General features: G+C 48.8%; 5 protein-coding genes across 5 annotated transcripts; 2 read left to right on the forward strand and 3 right to left on the reverse strand.

Annotated features, from left to right (window-relative positions):
* Nucleotides 1–659: 659 nt before the first annotated feature.
* N7510_005184 (uncharacterized protein) lies at nucleotides 660–951 on the reverse strand (the record flags this gene model as incomplete). The annotated part of the gene is made up of 2 exons (XM_056977110.1): nucleotides 660–833; nucleotides 883–951. The coding sequence occupies 2 exons, from the start codon at nucleotides 949–951 to the stop codon at nucleotides 660–662; spliced, it is 243 nt and encodes an 80-aa protein (XP_056833142.1).
* Nucleotides 952–1,237: 286 nt separating this feature from the next.
* N7510_005185 (uncharacterized protein) lies at nucleotides 1,238–1,719 on the reverse strand (the record flags this gene model as incomplete). The annotated part of the gene is made up of 2 exons (XM_056977111.1): nucleotides 1,238–1,378; nucleotides 1,468–1,719. The coding sequence occupies 2 exons, from the start codon at nucleotides 1,717–1,719 to the stop codon at nucleotides 1,238–1,240; spliced, it is 393 nt and encodes a 130-aa protein (XP_056833143.1).
* A 3,726-nt stretch (nucleotides 1,720–5,445) lies between these two features.
* On the forward strand, nucleotides 5,446–9,386 carry N7510_005186 (uncharacterized protein; the record flags this gene model as incomplete). Its single annotated transcript, XM_056977112.1, has 4 exons — nucleotides 5,446–5,536; nucleotides 5,596–5,746; nucleotides 5,794–9,222; nucleotides 9,278–9,386. 4 exons carry the CDS (start codon nucleotides 5,446–5,448, stop codon nucleotides 9,384–9,386), a joined length of 3,780 nt encoding a protein of 1,259 aa, XP_056833144.1.
* Nucleotides 9,387–10,633: 1,247 nt separating this feature from the next.
* On the reverse strand, nucleotides 10,634–11,966 carry N7510_005187 (DUF2841 domain-containing protein; the record flags this gene model as incomplete). The annotated part of the gene is made up of 5 exons (XM_056977113.1): nucleotides 10,634–10,803; nucleotides 10,855–10,998; nucleotides 11,097–11,558; nucleotides 11,613–11,799; nucleotides 11,886–11,966. The coding sequence occupies 5 exons, from the start codon at nucleotides 11,964–11,966 to the stop codon at nucleotides 10,634–10,636; spliced, it is 1,044 nt and encodes a 347-aa protein (XP_056833145.1).
* A 1,633-nt stretch (nucleotides 11,967–13,599) lies between these two features.
* On the forward strand, nucleotides 13,600–13,911 carry N7510_005188 (ankyrin; the record flags this gene model as incomplete). Its single annotated transcript, XM_056977114.1, has 1 exon — nucleotides 13,600–13,911. One exon carries the CDS (start codon nucleotides 13,600–13,602, stop codon nucleotides 13,909–13,911), a length of 312 nt encoding a protein of 103 aa, XP_056833146.1.
* Between the last annotated feature and the right edge of the window lie 3,307 nt (nucleotides 13,912–17,218).

The following is a 17,218-nucleotide window of genomic DNA, read 5'->3' on the forward strand; positions in this document are numbered from 1 at the left end:
GCATTTAGCTTTTTGTTGATTATATTGGCGAGAGTAACGACTTCTATACTATGAATAGCTCTCAATAGAGTTGTATGCCAAATCAACCTACACCCCCCGCCTTATTCCCGTCCACGGATAAGAAATGGGAGTCCCATGGGATGGGCGGCCAAAAACGGGGCCAATTACGGCCTTTTTTGGCCGTCTTCTGCCGTCACCTTGTTCAATCTGCAGTATTTTAAGAGCCCTTGCCCTTAAATGATTGGCCTGAAAAGTATACGTGGCATTGTGCTATGGAGAACGGCATACCGATTTGCGAAAAGGTATATACGAAGTATATCACATGCCCTTTCGTATCATCTAGCAAAGTGGAAGAATGAAGGCGACAATCGTATTATAGACGGGGAAATCGTTGGATTCTGTGTAGTACTAGGCAAACTAAAAATGAGGTTTGAATTTAGATCAAAGATGAGGGGAAACCTTTGAATCTGCTGGAAAGAGCCCACATCAAGGTTCAAAAACAAGAGATATTTCAATATTAATGTGCCCCAAAACCATGGGAGCCAGCATGCATTCAACAAACAATTGAATGGGCAAACAGCGGTGGCGACTGTCGAATACTAATGTTAGCCTCACAGTCCAACTACTCATTTATCAGTTCTTACCTCAAGGTCACATCTTCATTCCGTCAGATTCCCGAATTTCTCCTCAATCAAGTCTCGAATGTTCTCAATTTGCTCCATTGTCCACAATTCCTCCTTTGCAGCTGTTTCGAGTATATCGATCAATTCTTGGAACACGGGGATATCCTCTGGTTGTCTTTCTTCATTCTCCTTTGTCTCCAGCTTTGCGACCTATTCATCTCATTTATCAGCACCCGCGCTTCTAGTCATCTTCTCGAACCCAAGAATGTAACACCTTCTCCTCGAGCTCTTTAAGGCGCTTGGCAAACTCATTATCTTCAGCATCCATGGGCTGGCGGTTCGTGTATCACAAATTACCACACAAGAGAGGGGACAATAAGAAAAGTGTTTGTGAAAGGTCGCTCGGGAATTTGTCTTGTGGACAAGCCTTGCTAGCACACGGAGGTCTTAGGGGCCGAGTCGAACCGAATAACCTTCCTGGTTACTCGTGAGGGGACGGTGCAATGTTTTGGGGGTTTTCTGACTCGGATGCTAAGGGCAGCGGAAGGCTTAGTTTCCGCTAGCTCTGCGGCACCGGCGAACAGACTCTAGCGATCATGTCACAACCGCGCGCCCTAGCTTGACACAACGATGACGACTCTCATTCCGCTGAGAGAAGCGTAATCTTTAGCGTAACTTTCCCTGTCTTTATGCCGTGATTGCGGTCGCTCATGCGCTGGCAGACAAGGCGAGATGTTCGTCACTCTGACCGGTCGCTCTAACAGGAGACTCATGATCCTTGCCGATTAGTGGCAGGTCGTAGCGACGCATTCTTTCAGATTTTTGCGGTTGCGTGCTTTCGCACCTTTACTGTGGGAGTTCCTTGAGCTACGAGGTCACCGTAATTTAATCGACCCACTGCCCTTCGACGACCGCCTTGGTACGTACTTTGGTTGACTCTTCGGACCCTCATTCTCAGGGAGCAAATGTGGATGCTTGGTATCACCTGCATAAATGAGTCCAACTTTGTCCAATGATTCCAGCTGTGGAAGCGCCGTTGGTGATTCACGCCACCGGGGACCACGGAATGTGGACCGTTCTTGTGGGCCGCGTGCATTTCAAGAGCTACCATAAAGAGGAAGCGTACCTGCTGCCGGAAGTAACGGCTACTCAGGCTTGTTGCACAAGGAAAAATAGAGAAATATATATTCTTCATCTATCAGGAAGCAATGAATAAGCTCTGGGAAAAGACTGTTCATAGTCGCGTTTTGATTTTCTTAGAACTGTTCACCTAGCAGCAAATACGCTATCCGTTCATTGGTGATCAGATATAAGGGGAAATCCGAGGCATAATGCGCTCAGTCCGCTCCCAATGGCTACCCATCCGTAATACTTGCATTGTCTCGTTTTATCCTGGCATGTGTCGCGCGATGCGCAATAGTTTCTATTCGGCCACTGTTGACACCCAAGAGGCAAGCCGTCCATTGGAGGAAACTCTCTTTTTTTGACCGCAGCTTCGAACTTCATTGGTCTGGCCAAACCTGCGGCACAGTCTATCCTCACTTTACCCACGTTGCCGCTGAAAGTAAGATTACGGTGCAGCGCAAAACGAATATCCCTGAGCCAGCCCTTACCTGGGAAATACCTACGGGGCTTTACCTACTTATGAGAGGAATATCCCTCTTCAATCCTGGGGAAAGTGGTCTCCCTGGGAGCACATAGAGGTCAGGAGCCTATGTAAGTGTGAGTGTTTGGCGTCTGTTCTTGTTGAGATCGAAGTGGGCATTCGGACCGGCGGTTGGTGGGGCCGAAAACCCCGCTCAGGTACAACCGAGACCCGATGTTCCCCTCGCTTCTAACCCTGTCAATGTTACATGTTGAGGCACATGTAAAGCAACAAGCTGCAGACAAAATACGCTAATGAGGATGCCCTTATAACGCGGTCCTGTGGAAATCACAGTGCGGATTTCTGTTGAACCAGTTGCACTTTAGTATGGCACGTGATGGCTGCGCCAGTGGTGCTGTCTACCGCACCACTTCTACCAGGTTGCGTGAGTGATCAAATCCCTCGTATTCTACTTCTCTTTTTGTCTTGCTGTCATCCCAAAGCCACCGAGTTTGGGTCGGAAGCCCACACTGAACGAAAGCAGCAGGGACCCTCACCATTGTAAACGAATAACTCGGCTGAACGAAATGATAGAATAGAAGTGGGTACTCGGGACCAACGAACAGAGGGGGAGGAATGGGTCAAAAGATTTGAGGGGCAAGTATGCAAATTTGACATCAGCTAGCTTTGACGAGCTTCCTAGAGAACAAGGCACTAGAACAGAAAGAGTCTTAAATGAACTGCAAAAGTAAGCTAAGCAGAGTCTGTAGCGCCGAGACATTAGGGGTGCCACTGTGCCTGATAGGATTTCGCTGGTCCCACTCTGGGACGGAGCTTGCCCTGTGGTTACATAGAAGAGCCGCTGGCTGTGGACAAACGCGTCAGGGGGCTACTTCGCTCTCGCCATCACCTACTTCACTCGAGACGTTGCTAACGGTGAATTTCTTCCATAGTGAAAGTATACAATGAAGGTATATCAAGTTTTAAACTATATTTTCATATAATAGAAAAGAAGGGCTCTTTCCCGGTATAGTAGGATGCGACAGTGGTCCTGGTCCGTTCCTCTTGATCTGTCTTTCCCTCTGTCCAATCACACAGACTCCGGTCGTTGGATTTCTTTGGCCCGACGTTGAGAAACTGAAGCTTGACAGGCAGCCTGCCTATGAGGGCTGATGGGATCTCGCTTCATCCGCTCTCATCTGTATCACTCTCCGTATCTTTAGCTCTTAGGGATTGAAAATATGAAGGATTTCATGAGTTTGCTCTTGTATTAAATCTTAGTGGTGTATAGCCGTTACGCACGGGCCCTGTAAGCGGCAACGCGTAAATCTTGACTGGCTGAGTTTGTGATTCCATGATTTCTGAAGCGCGAACACTTTACCAGAACGTCATTCAGATTAGCCAAAGAGTTACTGGAGTAGCCCGCATGTCGCCAAATAAGTTCATTTCTCTACTAGACTAAAATACGAATCCGTGCCCAGCCTAGTGGATCGTGGTTAAGAGTCCAACTAAATATTACGCTAAAGCTAAAGGTTTCACGCATATACGCTATAAACCGGAGTGTATCCCATTTTGTTTACAGAATATTTGGCCCTTTTGTTCATTCTCCTGGCCATGTCTTGGTCCCCGCCCGAAATTCTCTTTCCCGTCACCACAAATTTGGACCACATTGACCAAGCGGCTCTCAGTCAGACAAACAGAAGTAATTTCAATTTACTCAATCCATCTCTTGCTGGAAACAAACTCTTTAAAGCTTTGCTCCACAGGGATGACGATCTGGCTCTTTACTTAATACAACAACCATTTATCAATCTTTCTGTCCGGAACAGGGGCCTGTCGATCTTACATGTTGCAGTTTCTATGGGCAATCAGAGTATCGTCGAATGCCTCGTCTTTAATTCCCGCGAATTACTTGAAGCTCGTAACGATCATGGGGTGACTGCTCTAATGGCAGCCGTCTACTGGGAAGAAACGACTATTATGGGAATTTTGCTCAAAATGGGAGCCTGCGTCGATGTGCAGGACGAGTATGGCAGGACAGCACTTCATCTGGCAGTCGAAGATGGCAATGACACCGCGGTTCGGCTTCTTTGTGAGAAAGGGGCCAATTTTTCCCTAGCTGACAATGATGGATGTACTGTCCTTCTTCTCGCTGTCCAGGAAGACCATACTTTTGTTGCGTTATGGTTGATACAAATCGGCGCGGACGTCCAAACAGCAAATAAATCAGGGGAAAGTGCGTTGCATTGGGCAGTGGTAAACGGCAATTTGGACATGGTACAACTGCTCATTGATAATGGAGCTGACCCTAAGGCAGTTTATGCTGACAGGGATGGCAATACACCTCTTCACTGGGCTGTCTGGCGAAGAAACTGCGAGATTATACAGGATGGATCGAAATCAGTTTCACCACTTACTCACAGAGATTCTTTCTCTAACCCTCTTTTGAAACACACTATACCTATCACAGTTACTCTGCCCCTGACCCCTTTTCTTGGCAGTATTCTAGTACGTCTGTAAAGAACATCACAAAAATAGCCTCCGTATTAAGCTAGTACTGCCTCAAGGGCTTCTAGAACATCGACCATGCAAACAAGGCAAACAAGAGGGGATCTGCCTGGCCAGGCAGCCAGAATGGCCAGAACTCGAATTTTCTCCCTCTGGGGAATGGGGAGCGAACTCACCTGCACACTCCTGCTTACCCCTCCGCTCAGTGAGCAGGTGAAATAATTTTGGGCGAAGGGTCTGGGGGGGCTAGGTATTAGGAATTGCACGTGACTTGACAGTCTCGAAGTTCCTAGGATCTGGTGGCCCATCTCAAATTTGCGGACCTCAAAGATTGGCGGTTGCAAGTCCTGAAACATCTTGTGCGAGCTCGACATGAGCAAAGACCAAGAAGCGACGCTGAACCGCTGATATTATACATCTAAAACTAGCCGCAGAGTCTCTAAATGCGGTTACAATGTCATCGTGCTCTTATCGGACGGGAAGAGCGGGTGGGACCTGTCCGGTTATCGCGTGTTACGCTTGATCTGGGTTTTCTGGCTCGGGCCGATCCGATTCCTTGTTAATACCACCTAGCATTGCCAACAGAAAGCTCATTTCGGGTTGCCCGCTATTTGGATCACCTGTCTTAGCGCTGTGCAGTCACCTGACGAAGCCAAGGACGTGCCCCTCCTTCCGCTGAGAGTCAGACAACCTTCGTATAAAATACAACCCACGTGCGATTCTTCGATCATGACGTCGATATCATTCGGCCGCAAAAATCAGGGGCTCCAGGTCGGAGAAAACCGTGGCTCGATCAATGCAGAATTCCACCTGCCTCAGGGTAAGTCAGAACAACCAGACAAGCAAGTCCGACTGACTAATAGACGCTTTCCACTCTAGAGCGACCGGAAACTCCTCCTAGCCCTTTATCGACTGTCCCATTCACGCGCGATCCAGACTTTGTTTGCCGTACTAGACTACTTGATTATATTCACGAGAAAAGCTCAGTACCAGGGTCGAGAATAGCGCTGGTCGGCCTCGGCGGTGTCGGGTGAGTGTAAAGCGGCCATTGCGCGATTTGTTACTCACAATCCGAAGGAAATCGCAACTTGCCATCGAATATTCCTATCAGATCCGATCAAAATCGCCGGCAACATGGGTTTTCTGGGTTCATGCGAGTAACGAAGCCCGGTTCGAGCAAAGTTTCCGGGATATCGCGGACCAGGTAAAAATCCCGGGTCGTCAGGACCCTCAGGTTAATATATTCAAACTGGTTGAGAACTGGCTCCAGGATGAGAAGATAGGGAAATGGGTTTGCATCCTTGATAATGTCGATGACGATAAGTTCCTTTGCTCGCTTCCGACGGCAGGTAGAGGAGATCTAGCGAAAGGCCCGACGAACGCCTCTACAAAGCCTCTACTTGAATACGTCCCTAGAAGCCACAATGGATCTATCATTATCACGAGTCGGACCAGAGAAATTGCATTGAAACTGGTCGATCACAAGGGCCTTATTGAAGTTAAGCCGATGGAACAGTCCGAGGCGCTAGAACTCCTTCAAAGAAAGCTTGAACAACCAGGGGAGAGCCAAGAGAGTCGACAGTTAGTGAACGCGTTAGAGTTTATGCCGCTAGCGATCACACAAGCCGCTAGCTATATTCGAAATCGGGCGCCTCGCTATTCGGTATCAGAATATCTGGGAGACTTCCTAAGGAGCGACCGTGAAGCGATAAAGCTTCTGAAAAAAGAGGCAGGCCATCTCTACCGGGATTGGGAAGCAAAGAATTCGATTTTGGTGACTTGGCAAATATCTTTCGATTATATACGCCACACAAAGCCATCTGCAGCCGAGTTACTTTCTCTCATGAGCTTTTTCGATCGGCAAGGAATACCAGAGAGCCTTATACGCCTCCAACCGAAGGCCAATTACACATCAAATTCAGAGCCTTTAAACGACTCTAGTGAAGGGGAGACCTCTGATTCCGATGTAGGCCCTGATTTCGAAGATGATATTATGACGCTGAGGAATTATTCATTTATATCTATCAGTGAGAACAGCACTTTCTTTACTATGCACCGGCTAGTGCAACTGACTACGCATGCGTGGTTAAGATCTCATGGACAAATCGTCCAATGGCGGGAGAAATTCATTAGCAACCTATTTGGAAAGTTTCCTACCGGCGACTACAAAAACTGGGAGAGATGTAGGTCACTGTTTCCCCATGTCAAATCTGCAATGTCACAACGGCCAGCATCACATGAGTGTCTACAACGATGGGCTACATTGCTCTATAGAGGTGCATGGTACGCGTCCGAGTGTGGTAACATCGCAGACGTAAGAGAAATGGCATCAAAATCAAGAGAGCAAAGGATAAAAATATTAGGCGAAGAACATCAAGAAGCCCTTGATAGCACTGCGATGTTGGCGAAAGGATATTGGCTCGAAGGACGGTGGGAAGAGGCCGAGCAGCTCGAGGTGCAGGTGATGGAGGCGAGCAAGACGAAGCTCGGCGAGGACCATCCCTCTACGCTCACGAGTATGGCCAACCTGGCTTCAACGTACCGGAACCAGGGTCGGTGGGAAGAGGCCGAGCAGCTCGAGGTGCAGGTGATGGAGACGAGCAAGACGAAGTTTGGAGAGGACCATCCTCACACGGTGATTTATATGGCGAACTTGGCATCAACGTACTGCAACCAAGGCCGGTGGGCAGAGGCTGAGCAACTTCAGGTAGAGGTGTTGGAGACTCACAAGACGAAGCTCGGCGAGGGCCATCCCCACACGCTGATTAGCATGGCCCACCTAGCATTGACGTACCGGAACCAGGGCCGGTGGGAAGAGGCCGAGCAGCTTTTGGTGCAAGTAATAGATAATCGCAAGGCAAAGCTCGGCGAGGGCCATCCCCACACGCTGATTGCTATGGTCAACTTAGCATCGACGTACAGCGACCAGGGCAGGTGGAAAGAGGCCGAGCAACTTCAGCTGCAAGCAATGGAGTTGAGCAAGATGAAGCTCGGCGAGGCCCATCCCGACACGCTGTTGAGTATAGCCAACCTAGCATGGACGTACCGCGACCAGGGCCGGTGGGAAGAGTCTGAGGAACTTCATGTGCAAGTAGTGGAGAATCTCAAAGCGAAGCTCGGCGAGGACCATCCCGGCACGCTGTCGAGTATAGCCAACCTAGCATCGACGTACCGCGACCAGGGCCGGTGGGAAGAGTCCGAGCAACTTCAGGTGCAAGTAATGGAGATGAGCAAGACGAAGCTTGGAGAAGACCATCCTCAAACGGTGATTAGTATGGCGAATTTGGCCTTAACGTACGGCAACCAGGGCCGGTGGAAAGAGGCCGAACATCTCCTGGTAGAGGTGTTGGAGACTCACAAGACGCAGCTTGGCGAGGGCCATCCCCACATGCTGACTAGTATGGCCAACCTGGCATCGACGTACTACGACCAAGGCCGGTGGGCAGAGTCTGAGCAACTTCAGGTGCAAGTTGTGGAGAAACGCAAGACTATGTTTGGCGAGGACCATCCAGCTACGCTGACTAGTATGCACAACCTGGCATCGACGTACCGGAACCAGGGCCGGTGGGAAGAGGCCGAGCAGCTTCAGGTGCAAGTAATGGAGAATTGCAAGGCGAGGCTCGGCGAGGGCCATCCTCACACGGTGGATTTCATGGCGAACTTGGCTTTAACGTACCACCTCCAAGGCCGGTGGAAAGAGGCTGAGCAGCTTCAGGTGCAAGTAATGGAGACTCGCAAGACGCAGCTCGGCGAGGACCATCCCGACACGCTGATTGATATGGACAACCTGGCATCGACATACCGGATCCAGGGTCGGTGGGAAGAGGCTGAGCAACTTCAGGTGCAAGTAATGGAGATGAGCAAGATGCAGCTTGGAGAGGACCATCCCCACACGCTGATTAGTATGGCGAACTTGGCGTTAACGTACGGAAACCAGGGCCGGTTAGAAGAGGCCGAGCAGCTCGAGGTGCAGGTGATGGAGGCGAGCAAGACGAAGCTCGGCGAGGACCATCCCTCTACGCTCACGAGTATGGCCAACCTGGCTTCAACGTACCGGAAACAGGGCCGGTGGAAAGAGGCCGAGCAGCTCGAGGTGCAGGTGATGGAGACTCGCAAGACGAAGCTCGGCGAGAACCATCCTTCTACGCTGACGAGTATGGCCAACCTGGCATCGACGTACGGGGAGCAGGGCCGGTGGGACGAGGCTGAGCAGCTCGAGGTTCAGGTCATGGAGACTCGCAAGAAGAAGCTTGGCGAGGACCATCCTGACACGCTATCGAGTATAGCCGACGTGGCGTGGACGTACGGGAAGCTAGGACGGTGGGACGAGGCTGAGCAGCTCCAGGTGCAGGTGATGGAGACGAGCAAGACGAAGCTCGGCGAGGACCATCCCGATACGCTGACGATTATGGCCAACCTGGCTTCAACGTACCGGAACCAGGGCCGGTGGGAAGAGGCCGAGCAGCTCGACGTGGAAGTGTTGGAGACTCGCAAGAACGAAGCTCGGTGAGGACCATCCCAACACGCTAACGAGTATGGCCAACCTGGTATCGACGTACAGGAAGCTAGGCAGGTGGGAAAAGGCGGAGCAGCTAGAGGTGCTGGTCAGGGAGACCTGCAAGACGAAGCTCGATGTTGGACCATCTCGATACGCTGACGAGCATGGCTAATCTCGCTTTCACCTGGAAGTCTTTAGGGCGTCATGCCGATGCCATTAGTTTGCTGAGAATTTGCGTAGCCAAGCATAATAAAATATTAGAGCTGAACCATTCGAGTTATGAGTACTTCTCGAACATTTTCGAATGGGAAACGGACGAGCTAGGATGAATGCGCAGATAGAATAAAAAGTTGAATATCTCATATTCTCATTCATTCGCTAAGATCTCAGAACGATCTTGCCATTGTAAGTTGTGTAGATTCCTGTTAAGCGAAAGAGCTTGACCTCATCACTTTGGCGAACGTCGTTTCCAAGAGTGAGGAGGTGGAAGAGGTTACAGAGCAAGCTATGAAGGGCGACAAGATAGAACTATTAATGGTACTAGTATTTCACGTTATTTACCAAACCCAAACTCACGAGATAATAGTTTTCGACACGATACGATCTACGAAACAAAGCTAAGCCAGATACAAAATAGCGTGTTTCGAGCTAGGGTTCGAGAAAGAATTAGAGAGTATATATTGGTGAAACTGATTTCGATCTATCCTGTACGACTTCTGGTCGAGAGGGGAGCAAATCTCGCGGTCGAGAATTCCGCGGGAGAGACTCCTCTGCAGCTAATATCTCATGACAGTCAAAGTGATAGGGTGTATCTGTTAGATTAAAGCTTGCGAATGATCATAATCGCTACAGCGAATCTGCAAAATTGCCATGAGAATAGGTTAAAAGGGCATCTATATATTGACTTTTTTACTATCGTATACACGTCCAGATTGTTGGCTCAACCGTTGGAGTCGGGGGAATTCCGGGGATCTTCGCAAAATATATGCTGCAAATCAGGTGAAGAAGCCCCCTCTCTTCGGATACTTTGTTCGCTTTCATGTGGCGCTTTATCTCAAGGTAATTCAGTGTTTGATTGTTTGCATCTGTCAACGACAAGTATACACCCTCAGCATGTTCAGAAGGGCGCACGAGCTGAAATATGTAGAGATGCGGCAGTCCCTGCTAACGGCCCACACCGCCCTTGATCTTTGGTTTGACATTACTCCTAGGACGAATAATTGGTCAAAAGTATAATAATGTGAAATCGCTCGGCCAAGTCGGTGTAGCGTAATGGAAACTTGATCCCTAATCATTTCGCGCTGAGGAACACTCTCATTTACGTTGATGCACCTACACACCAAGGCGACCAAGAAATAGGACGCAAAACAGCCAATCACTTGGCATCGCTCAACGAACACCAGCGACTGATCTACGCATTCAATTTCGAGTAGACCCATGGACAGTCCAGAAATAGGACCCATCGCTGTGCGAATCAATTTGAGCATTTCCCATCCATATCGACGCCTGGTTTCCGGGAAGGAACTCGTGCTCTTGATAGGTATCCTCAGAAATGTGGGTCTGAGTCACCTGGAGAAGGGTATTTGCATCTATATTCAATCAGTACATTGACTTCCACGCCATGACACATATTGGCAGACCGATATGTCCGTCCAGGAACCGCTCTTCCATCTGTCGCACGAAATGAATCTCATCCAAAATTTGTAGCCGGCTTGTTGGCGTAACTTGCTGGCGTACGTCCTGACTAGCCTTGTGAAGCTTGGCAGAGGTAACTCCATAGGTATCTTTAAGTTCACATAGCAGATGGACAAGAAGTCGAAGTCGGTCTTAATTATATTGCCGCCAATGAGCTTTCATCCGAAAGATGGCAAACTTTACTTACCACGCTTGAGCAGGTGGTCTGGTTCCCGGTGTATCACTTCGACGGGCCACCATCCGGGCTTGGTGAACTCAGGGTCGATGCATTGCGAAACACCGGAGATGACTTTCCTCCCATTATAAGGGTAATGCACCTGTTTTTGCGGCTCGATAAGCCTGATATATGATTTGGCGATAACTCGGCAGTTCAACTGTTGAAAATCTTCAAAGGCCCTTTCATAGTATCGACGCAGCAGGTCCCTGTTACCGACTCGAAGGATCGTTCGCCCTAATGGAGGAGTGAGTGACCGTGACGCAGACTTCGATCGACATCTTATTATATCGGCCCGCTCCCGGTAGTGTTGCTGTTGTTGACTAGAAGGGTTCTGCCACTCGCAATATACTAGTTCAGCAGATCTGGTCTCATGAGTATGCATCCACCCAACATCGTGTTTGCCCACTGAGGAAGGGAAAGTCCGGTGTTGACCTGCCAACATGTTAATCTATCGCCAAGTCAATCGTGTCCAAGTTACTTGCTCACAGGAAATGAACGGCATGCTTGCTTGAGTATTAGTGAACGCCATTTCTATAAAGCGGCCAGCCACGTGCGGAGTGAAAATGGCACCGCCACAACCGGCCATTGAGGGCGACACCTCCACCTGAAGCTTGTCGTCGTGATCAAGGTAGATCGCTGCAAAATGCGGGGGTAGTGAATCGAAGCTTGGGAACTGTGTGGGAGATAGACCAGTCAATAATCTGCGTGGGTAGTTCTTTCGCTGCTACTGAGAAAGCATGAATAAGAAAGGACATATACCATATTATATTGTTGTGGCACATAGCCATCAACACGCCTCCCATCTGTTTCTCCCTTTTGCCCAACCTGTCCAAGGTTCATATTGGAAATCCCTGCCGGTCCTCGGTGGTGCCACAAGGCATATCGGGCTTCAGAGAATTAGAATATATAAATCTCGTCTGAATACACAAAGGGAACATACATTCCAATACCTATGTTAAGGCAGATGTCAAGAATTGGAATTCCTACAGATCACATACAGGGATTTTACCCCTCACCAATATTTCCTATTATGTATTAGTCATTTACTAGTTAGTGAGCCCTCTAATTGTCGGGTATTCCCAGATTTATCTGAATCAGCGATTTATTTCTTCGTGAATTACACGTCCATGTGGGACTGTCGTACGCCTAGATTTTGACAGCAGATGATCGAAGACGACCCGACGATGAATGTTGGTTAAGGAGAGTCAGAGTGGTTGCTGCTACGTGTCTTAGCATAACAGGCCAATGAATGAGCTCGCTTGTCGGGCTTGCAGTTCAGGGAGGTGTGTGTGGGAACGCGGTGTATGCTTGTGATACGCGACTAACTTTGAGGCTTTGCCGGGCAGGGCACGGTAGGGCATGCTTACATATGGGGCCACTGTGCCTCGTTTATGATAAGCTACCCCGCACGAGATGTCAGCCCCCTTTCCGTGTTGTGAGGCGCGTAATTTAGCTAGAATTTTACGAAAGCCTGGCGGGCTTCTAAAAGCCTTCGCGGACACCATCATAAGCAAGAAGAGATTCTAAACCATATTGTTCAACCTCTGTGGAAAGGCCGAAAATAGCTTACGGCCCACTCGCCCGCAGCTCAATAGAACCGAGCACTATGGGACCATAGTCAGTGGTCGATGAGGCTCCGAAGGCGCTAATGAATGCAACTGCGCCACGCTAGTCCGGTTCGGCGCGACCTTCAGTCAAAGACTGTGCCTCCTAGTCTGACACTAGTGATTTCCAGTGAGTACAGAGGGCTTGAGCGCGAATCGCAGGGCCTTACTCCCGTTACGTGTCAAACTATTAAGCCCTAGTAACATGACTTCGCTCTCCTCGCATTAGTGCGCCCTCGCTACCATAGAACCTCTAACCGGCCCCTTTCATAAATTACAATTTATTACGGACCCTCGGATTGACTGAGTGCACTACGGGGCTAAGAGACTGGTCACCAATCGATTATCCAGTGTTATGAACTTCAATCCTGAGAGTCCGGAATTCCGATCAGTATTTGATATGGGTTCTCCCGCCTTGCACTCTGATTTCAGACTCGCGCATTCTCCACTCTATCGTAACTGAAATTGGCGCAGAAGATGTTGCGGATCTCGACCACAATGGTGACTCACTTTTAGCATGGACCGCGAAACGCGGTGAGCTGCTTTTGACAAAGCTCCTTCTCGCCTGATCAGGGTCGGAGATCAACTGCTCGAAATTCCACGGAGTGACTCCCCTGGCTCTGACAGCGAACTAGGCCACACGGCTACTTTCCATTTAGTTCTGTTAAAACATACCGGCGACATGAACGTAAAGGACAACACAACATCGAAGACACCGCCGAAGAAGGCAACGAGATCGCAGTTAAAGAGTTTACATCAGCGAGACGATATTTAAGCCATTCACGAAACAAGTTCGAAGTGACGCCCCTGACGTTAGCGGCTGAGCGAGGACAGGTTCAATGTGATCGAACTACTGCTGAGGCATCTGGATGTTGAGGTCGACTCAATTGACTGTGATGTGGGCAAACCTTTTGCGAGCCGGGGTGATGGGGCATGGGGATATCGTCGGTATTCTCGCAAATTGCGCCGAGGTAAATGGGAACTCACAAGACCACGACGGCAGTGTATCGCTGGTGTGCGCTGCAAGACGAGGTAACTGCCCAGTCATCGAAGAGCTGATGGGGCATAGTGAGATCGACACGGAGTCGTCAGAGAAGTATGGGTGGACGTCTGTCATGCTAGTACGAGAAGAGTGCATAGGGTCATTGCCAGAGCCATTTGCAAGTCGCGAAGGCCTTTAAATTAGACAATGCCAGAGCGATAATGAAAATGTGTTCTTACAGCTGGAATTCGTCCAACTTGCACGCAGATCCATTGAGTTACTTAGCTATAATATCATATGGAGACGTCAAAAGCCACCCTCTCTCTACCAGCCCCTATTCATCTCAGCAGTCCTTCCTCGAGAGCCAGCCTCGGCCCTGCATTCCATGCTCATGGTCAACCCAACCATTCATAATGCAGCCCTTTCGAGTAATATCATCTTTCCAAGGTGATTCTCTTCTTTCCAAACAGACAAGGAAGTCTAATCACCCATCTTCTTGGTTCTTGACTTTGTGGTCGTCGTTCGATGATTTTCACTTGAGCATGGGAGCGTGGGCTTGAGAAACCGTGCATTGTTGCGCATGGAGGATGAAGACACATGCCATCTTCAACAGCAGCCAGGAGCCAATGGACTGTGTCAAATTCTCTTGGAAGATTGACCTCGCGGTTTTTGCCGTGGCAGTGGTTGCGCATGGCAAAGATGCGGCCATTGTCTCTGCATAAGTAACTGGTCAAGTCACGCGCCAGACAACGGCCCTGCTCGCACAACCGATTTCGAAAAGGATTCACGCATTGTGAACAATCTTCTGCATGGTCTTGATAGGCACTTGCCACATAATACTCATCCCCGTAAAGACGGCGAGACCTCTTGAGGGGACTTGAAGGGTGTGGAGCTTCACTCAAAATCGACATAGTGACGATGCAGATAAAAAAGGAGAAAGGAGACTTATGCGTGAGACTCAAGTGAGCCCCCACGGGTTTTGGCAGACGTTTCAATTTATCTACAGACCTTTGAAAGCAATCAGCCATGAGGCTGTACCAGCGTACCGTGATATTGCACCACAACGTATCGTGATGAGCCTTGAGCCTCACGTCGTTTCAGAAAGGACATGCGTTGGTGGGCTGGTACTGGGTGTCAGTAATCGGGACCATGCAAAGCTGGCGCTAGACGCTGCAGGTCATGGAATGCGTGTTTTGAAATAGGGTAAAAGGCGAATGGAAGCGGGGACGCATCGTTGGCACCATAGAGGGACTGCGAAAGCGCGCGTCATTGTTCCTGATGCTTGTTCTTGCAAAGATAACGAGATGTGCCTTGGCCCAAATCCTGGTCTGGATGCCCGTTGTACCGTTATTGTAAGCTTACGGGTAGCGCATCGGCATTTAAAAGGGGTCATAGAATTAGCAAGAAACGTTCCAAGGTTGTTTGGATCCTACTTCTGTCTTCGTTCAGGTCTGGGATTTCAAAAGGGAGAAGCCTTATAGGAATGGGCAAGAAGACGATGGCTAGGCTACCGAGTACTATCCTTGTGATCCTCCAGCAGTTTGCAAGGTCAAAACGAGAGGTTAAGCCACTCAGAAGCCGGCGTTTTAGCTTGAGTTCGGCAGCGGGTATTTTTGAGGTGGCGTTGATGAACATAAGCGCCGTCCCATACCCAGAGCCACTGCCCCTCAACTTTCACTCACTTCAGATGCTTCCCAGAGTGAATTTCCCATCGTACAGAAAGGTGAATCTGCGGTCACAAAGAGTGCTTAGTGAACGAACAGACTTTAGCACAAAATTAGAGTACCCTCGCCGATATCTAATTCCCTCAAATGTGTGTTAAATTATTGATTTGGGTATTAGATTCATTCCTGGAGTGCGTGTCTGCACCGCAAACGGCTCGCATGGGAAAATTCTTCACATGATATGAAGGCTTCTAGTATATTGAAGACACCACGCACACTAACGCTCGAATGATTAGTTCAGCCAGGTACTGGACTGAGGTATCAAAAAACAATTTGACAGATGTCAAGATGGCCGTCATAAGTTGATCAATTGATCAAGGAATTTGGTTCACTGGTCGGGCTTATGCGCCATGCTCCGTAGGATCGTCAAACCCTTTCTTTGAACAAAACGCTTGAGTGCAACCTAGGTTTGCCATTACACATATTAATCAGATGATTAGAAAACAATGTAGTTCGAAATGACATACCTTGTAGTAAGCAAGCATGCAGTCAAGTGCCTCCTCGGACGCAAAACGTGTCATATCTGGTATCGTAGTCTTAAGAAGAGGTTGAAAAGCCTTTAAAGATCGACAGCTTGCAGCACAGGCTGGGAAGTTCAAAGACTATCAACACCAAAAAATGATTGAAGAGCTTTGCGGAATGATTCTTTTTGGCGATCAGCACGTATTTTTTGAAATATTACAGTGAAGTAGTGATTGTAGATGATGGGATGGCCTTGTCGATGCGGCATAAGGAGCTCTTCGCTTCCCTTCTCCAATGCATGCCGTAAATGTCCCAAAGCTGGCAAAATCACCTTTTCGAACAGAGTTTCTGAGGTAGCTTCATCTTCTACATAGAGCACTGCAACACTGCATGTTGAAGAAACTCTCTTGGAGCCATCCATGCCGCAGTAATATGGCTGTGTGTTATGTTTTCCCACGGGCCGCATGGTTCTCGAAATAGATCCTTAATGATAAGAGGATTAAAAGTACCAGGTAACTCTCGACCCCTTGTCCTTTCGAGAAGCGTTCCGATTTGCCGAACGTATTCTTTTCTTGTTAGAAGCACTTGGGTTTTGGAGACCGATCTTTGGTCTTCACTTTCAAGGACATGGCAAAAATGGCTGCGGTGGGAGATTTTTTCCGTAGATTCCTGATTCAAATTTTGAATGACTGCACGGATACGCTTTTGGTACCCATCGCTTGTCTTCGCATCTCCGAAGAATAGTGGCTGATGTCTTGCGATCGGAGCGTATCGATGGAATCCAAGAGGTCCAGCTGCTCTTAAGTACACAAGCCCTCAAGCGCCTCTGTTGTGAAGCTTACTAAAGTCATGACACTTTAAATTTGAAGATGAGTTAAAATAATCGATTGGATGCTTCAATAGTTATGGGACATGGCCCACGGTGCGAAAAACCCGCATATATATGATCCGAAGAACCTCTAGGTCAGAACAATTGGCCCTTGCATCGCCAGCTTTGTCGTTCCGCGGAAATTTTTGTACTGCGGTTACAGTGACCATTTAAGCGGCCACACACCATACCTGTGCGCCACTACATTTCAATACGCATATTCCTTACTCTGTGTTCCAATATCCTCTCTCCAATAGACCCATCTTTATCACATTCTCAAAGCAAAGCCCCATTATTTGGCGTGCTTCATTCAAGGTCAAGTCCATGAACCAGAGTATAGTAGACTATGGGTCCGGCGTTGCTTCGCGTATCAATGCTTGTAGATCTCCTGAGAATGATGAGACACGGTGTGCCGTTGGGCTCGTCACAGAATATTCCGGAGAGAGACTCGT

Source organism: Penicillium lagena, assembly GCF_028827675.1.
Source record: "Penicillium lagena strain IBT 129212 chromosome Unknown utg000003l_segment0_segment0, whole genome shotgun sequence".
In the NCBI taxonomy this organism is placed as follows: Eukaryota; Fungi; Ascomycota; class Eurotiomycetes; order Eurotiales; family Aspergillaceae; genus Penicillium; species Penicillium lagena.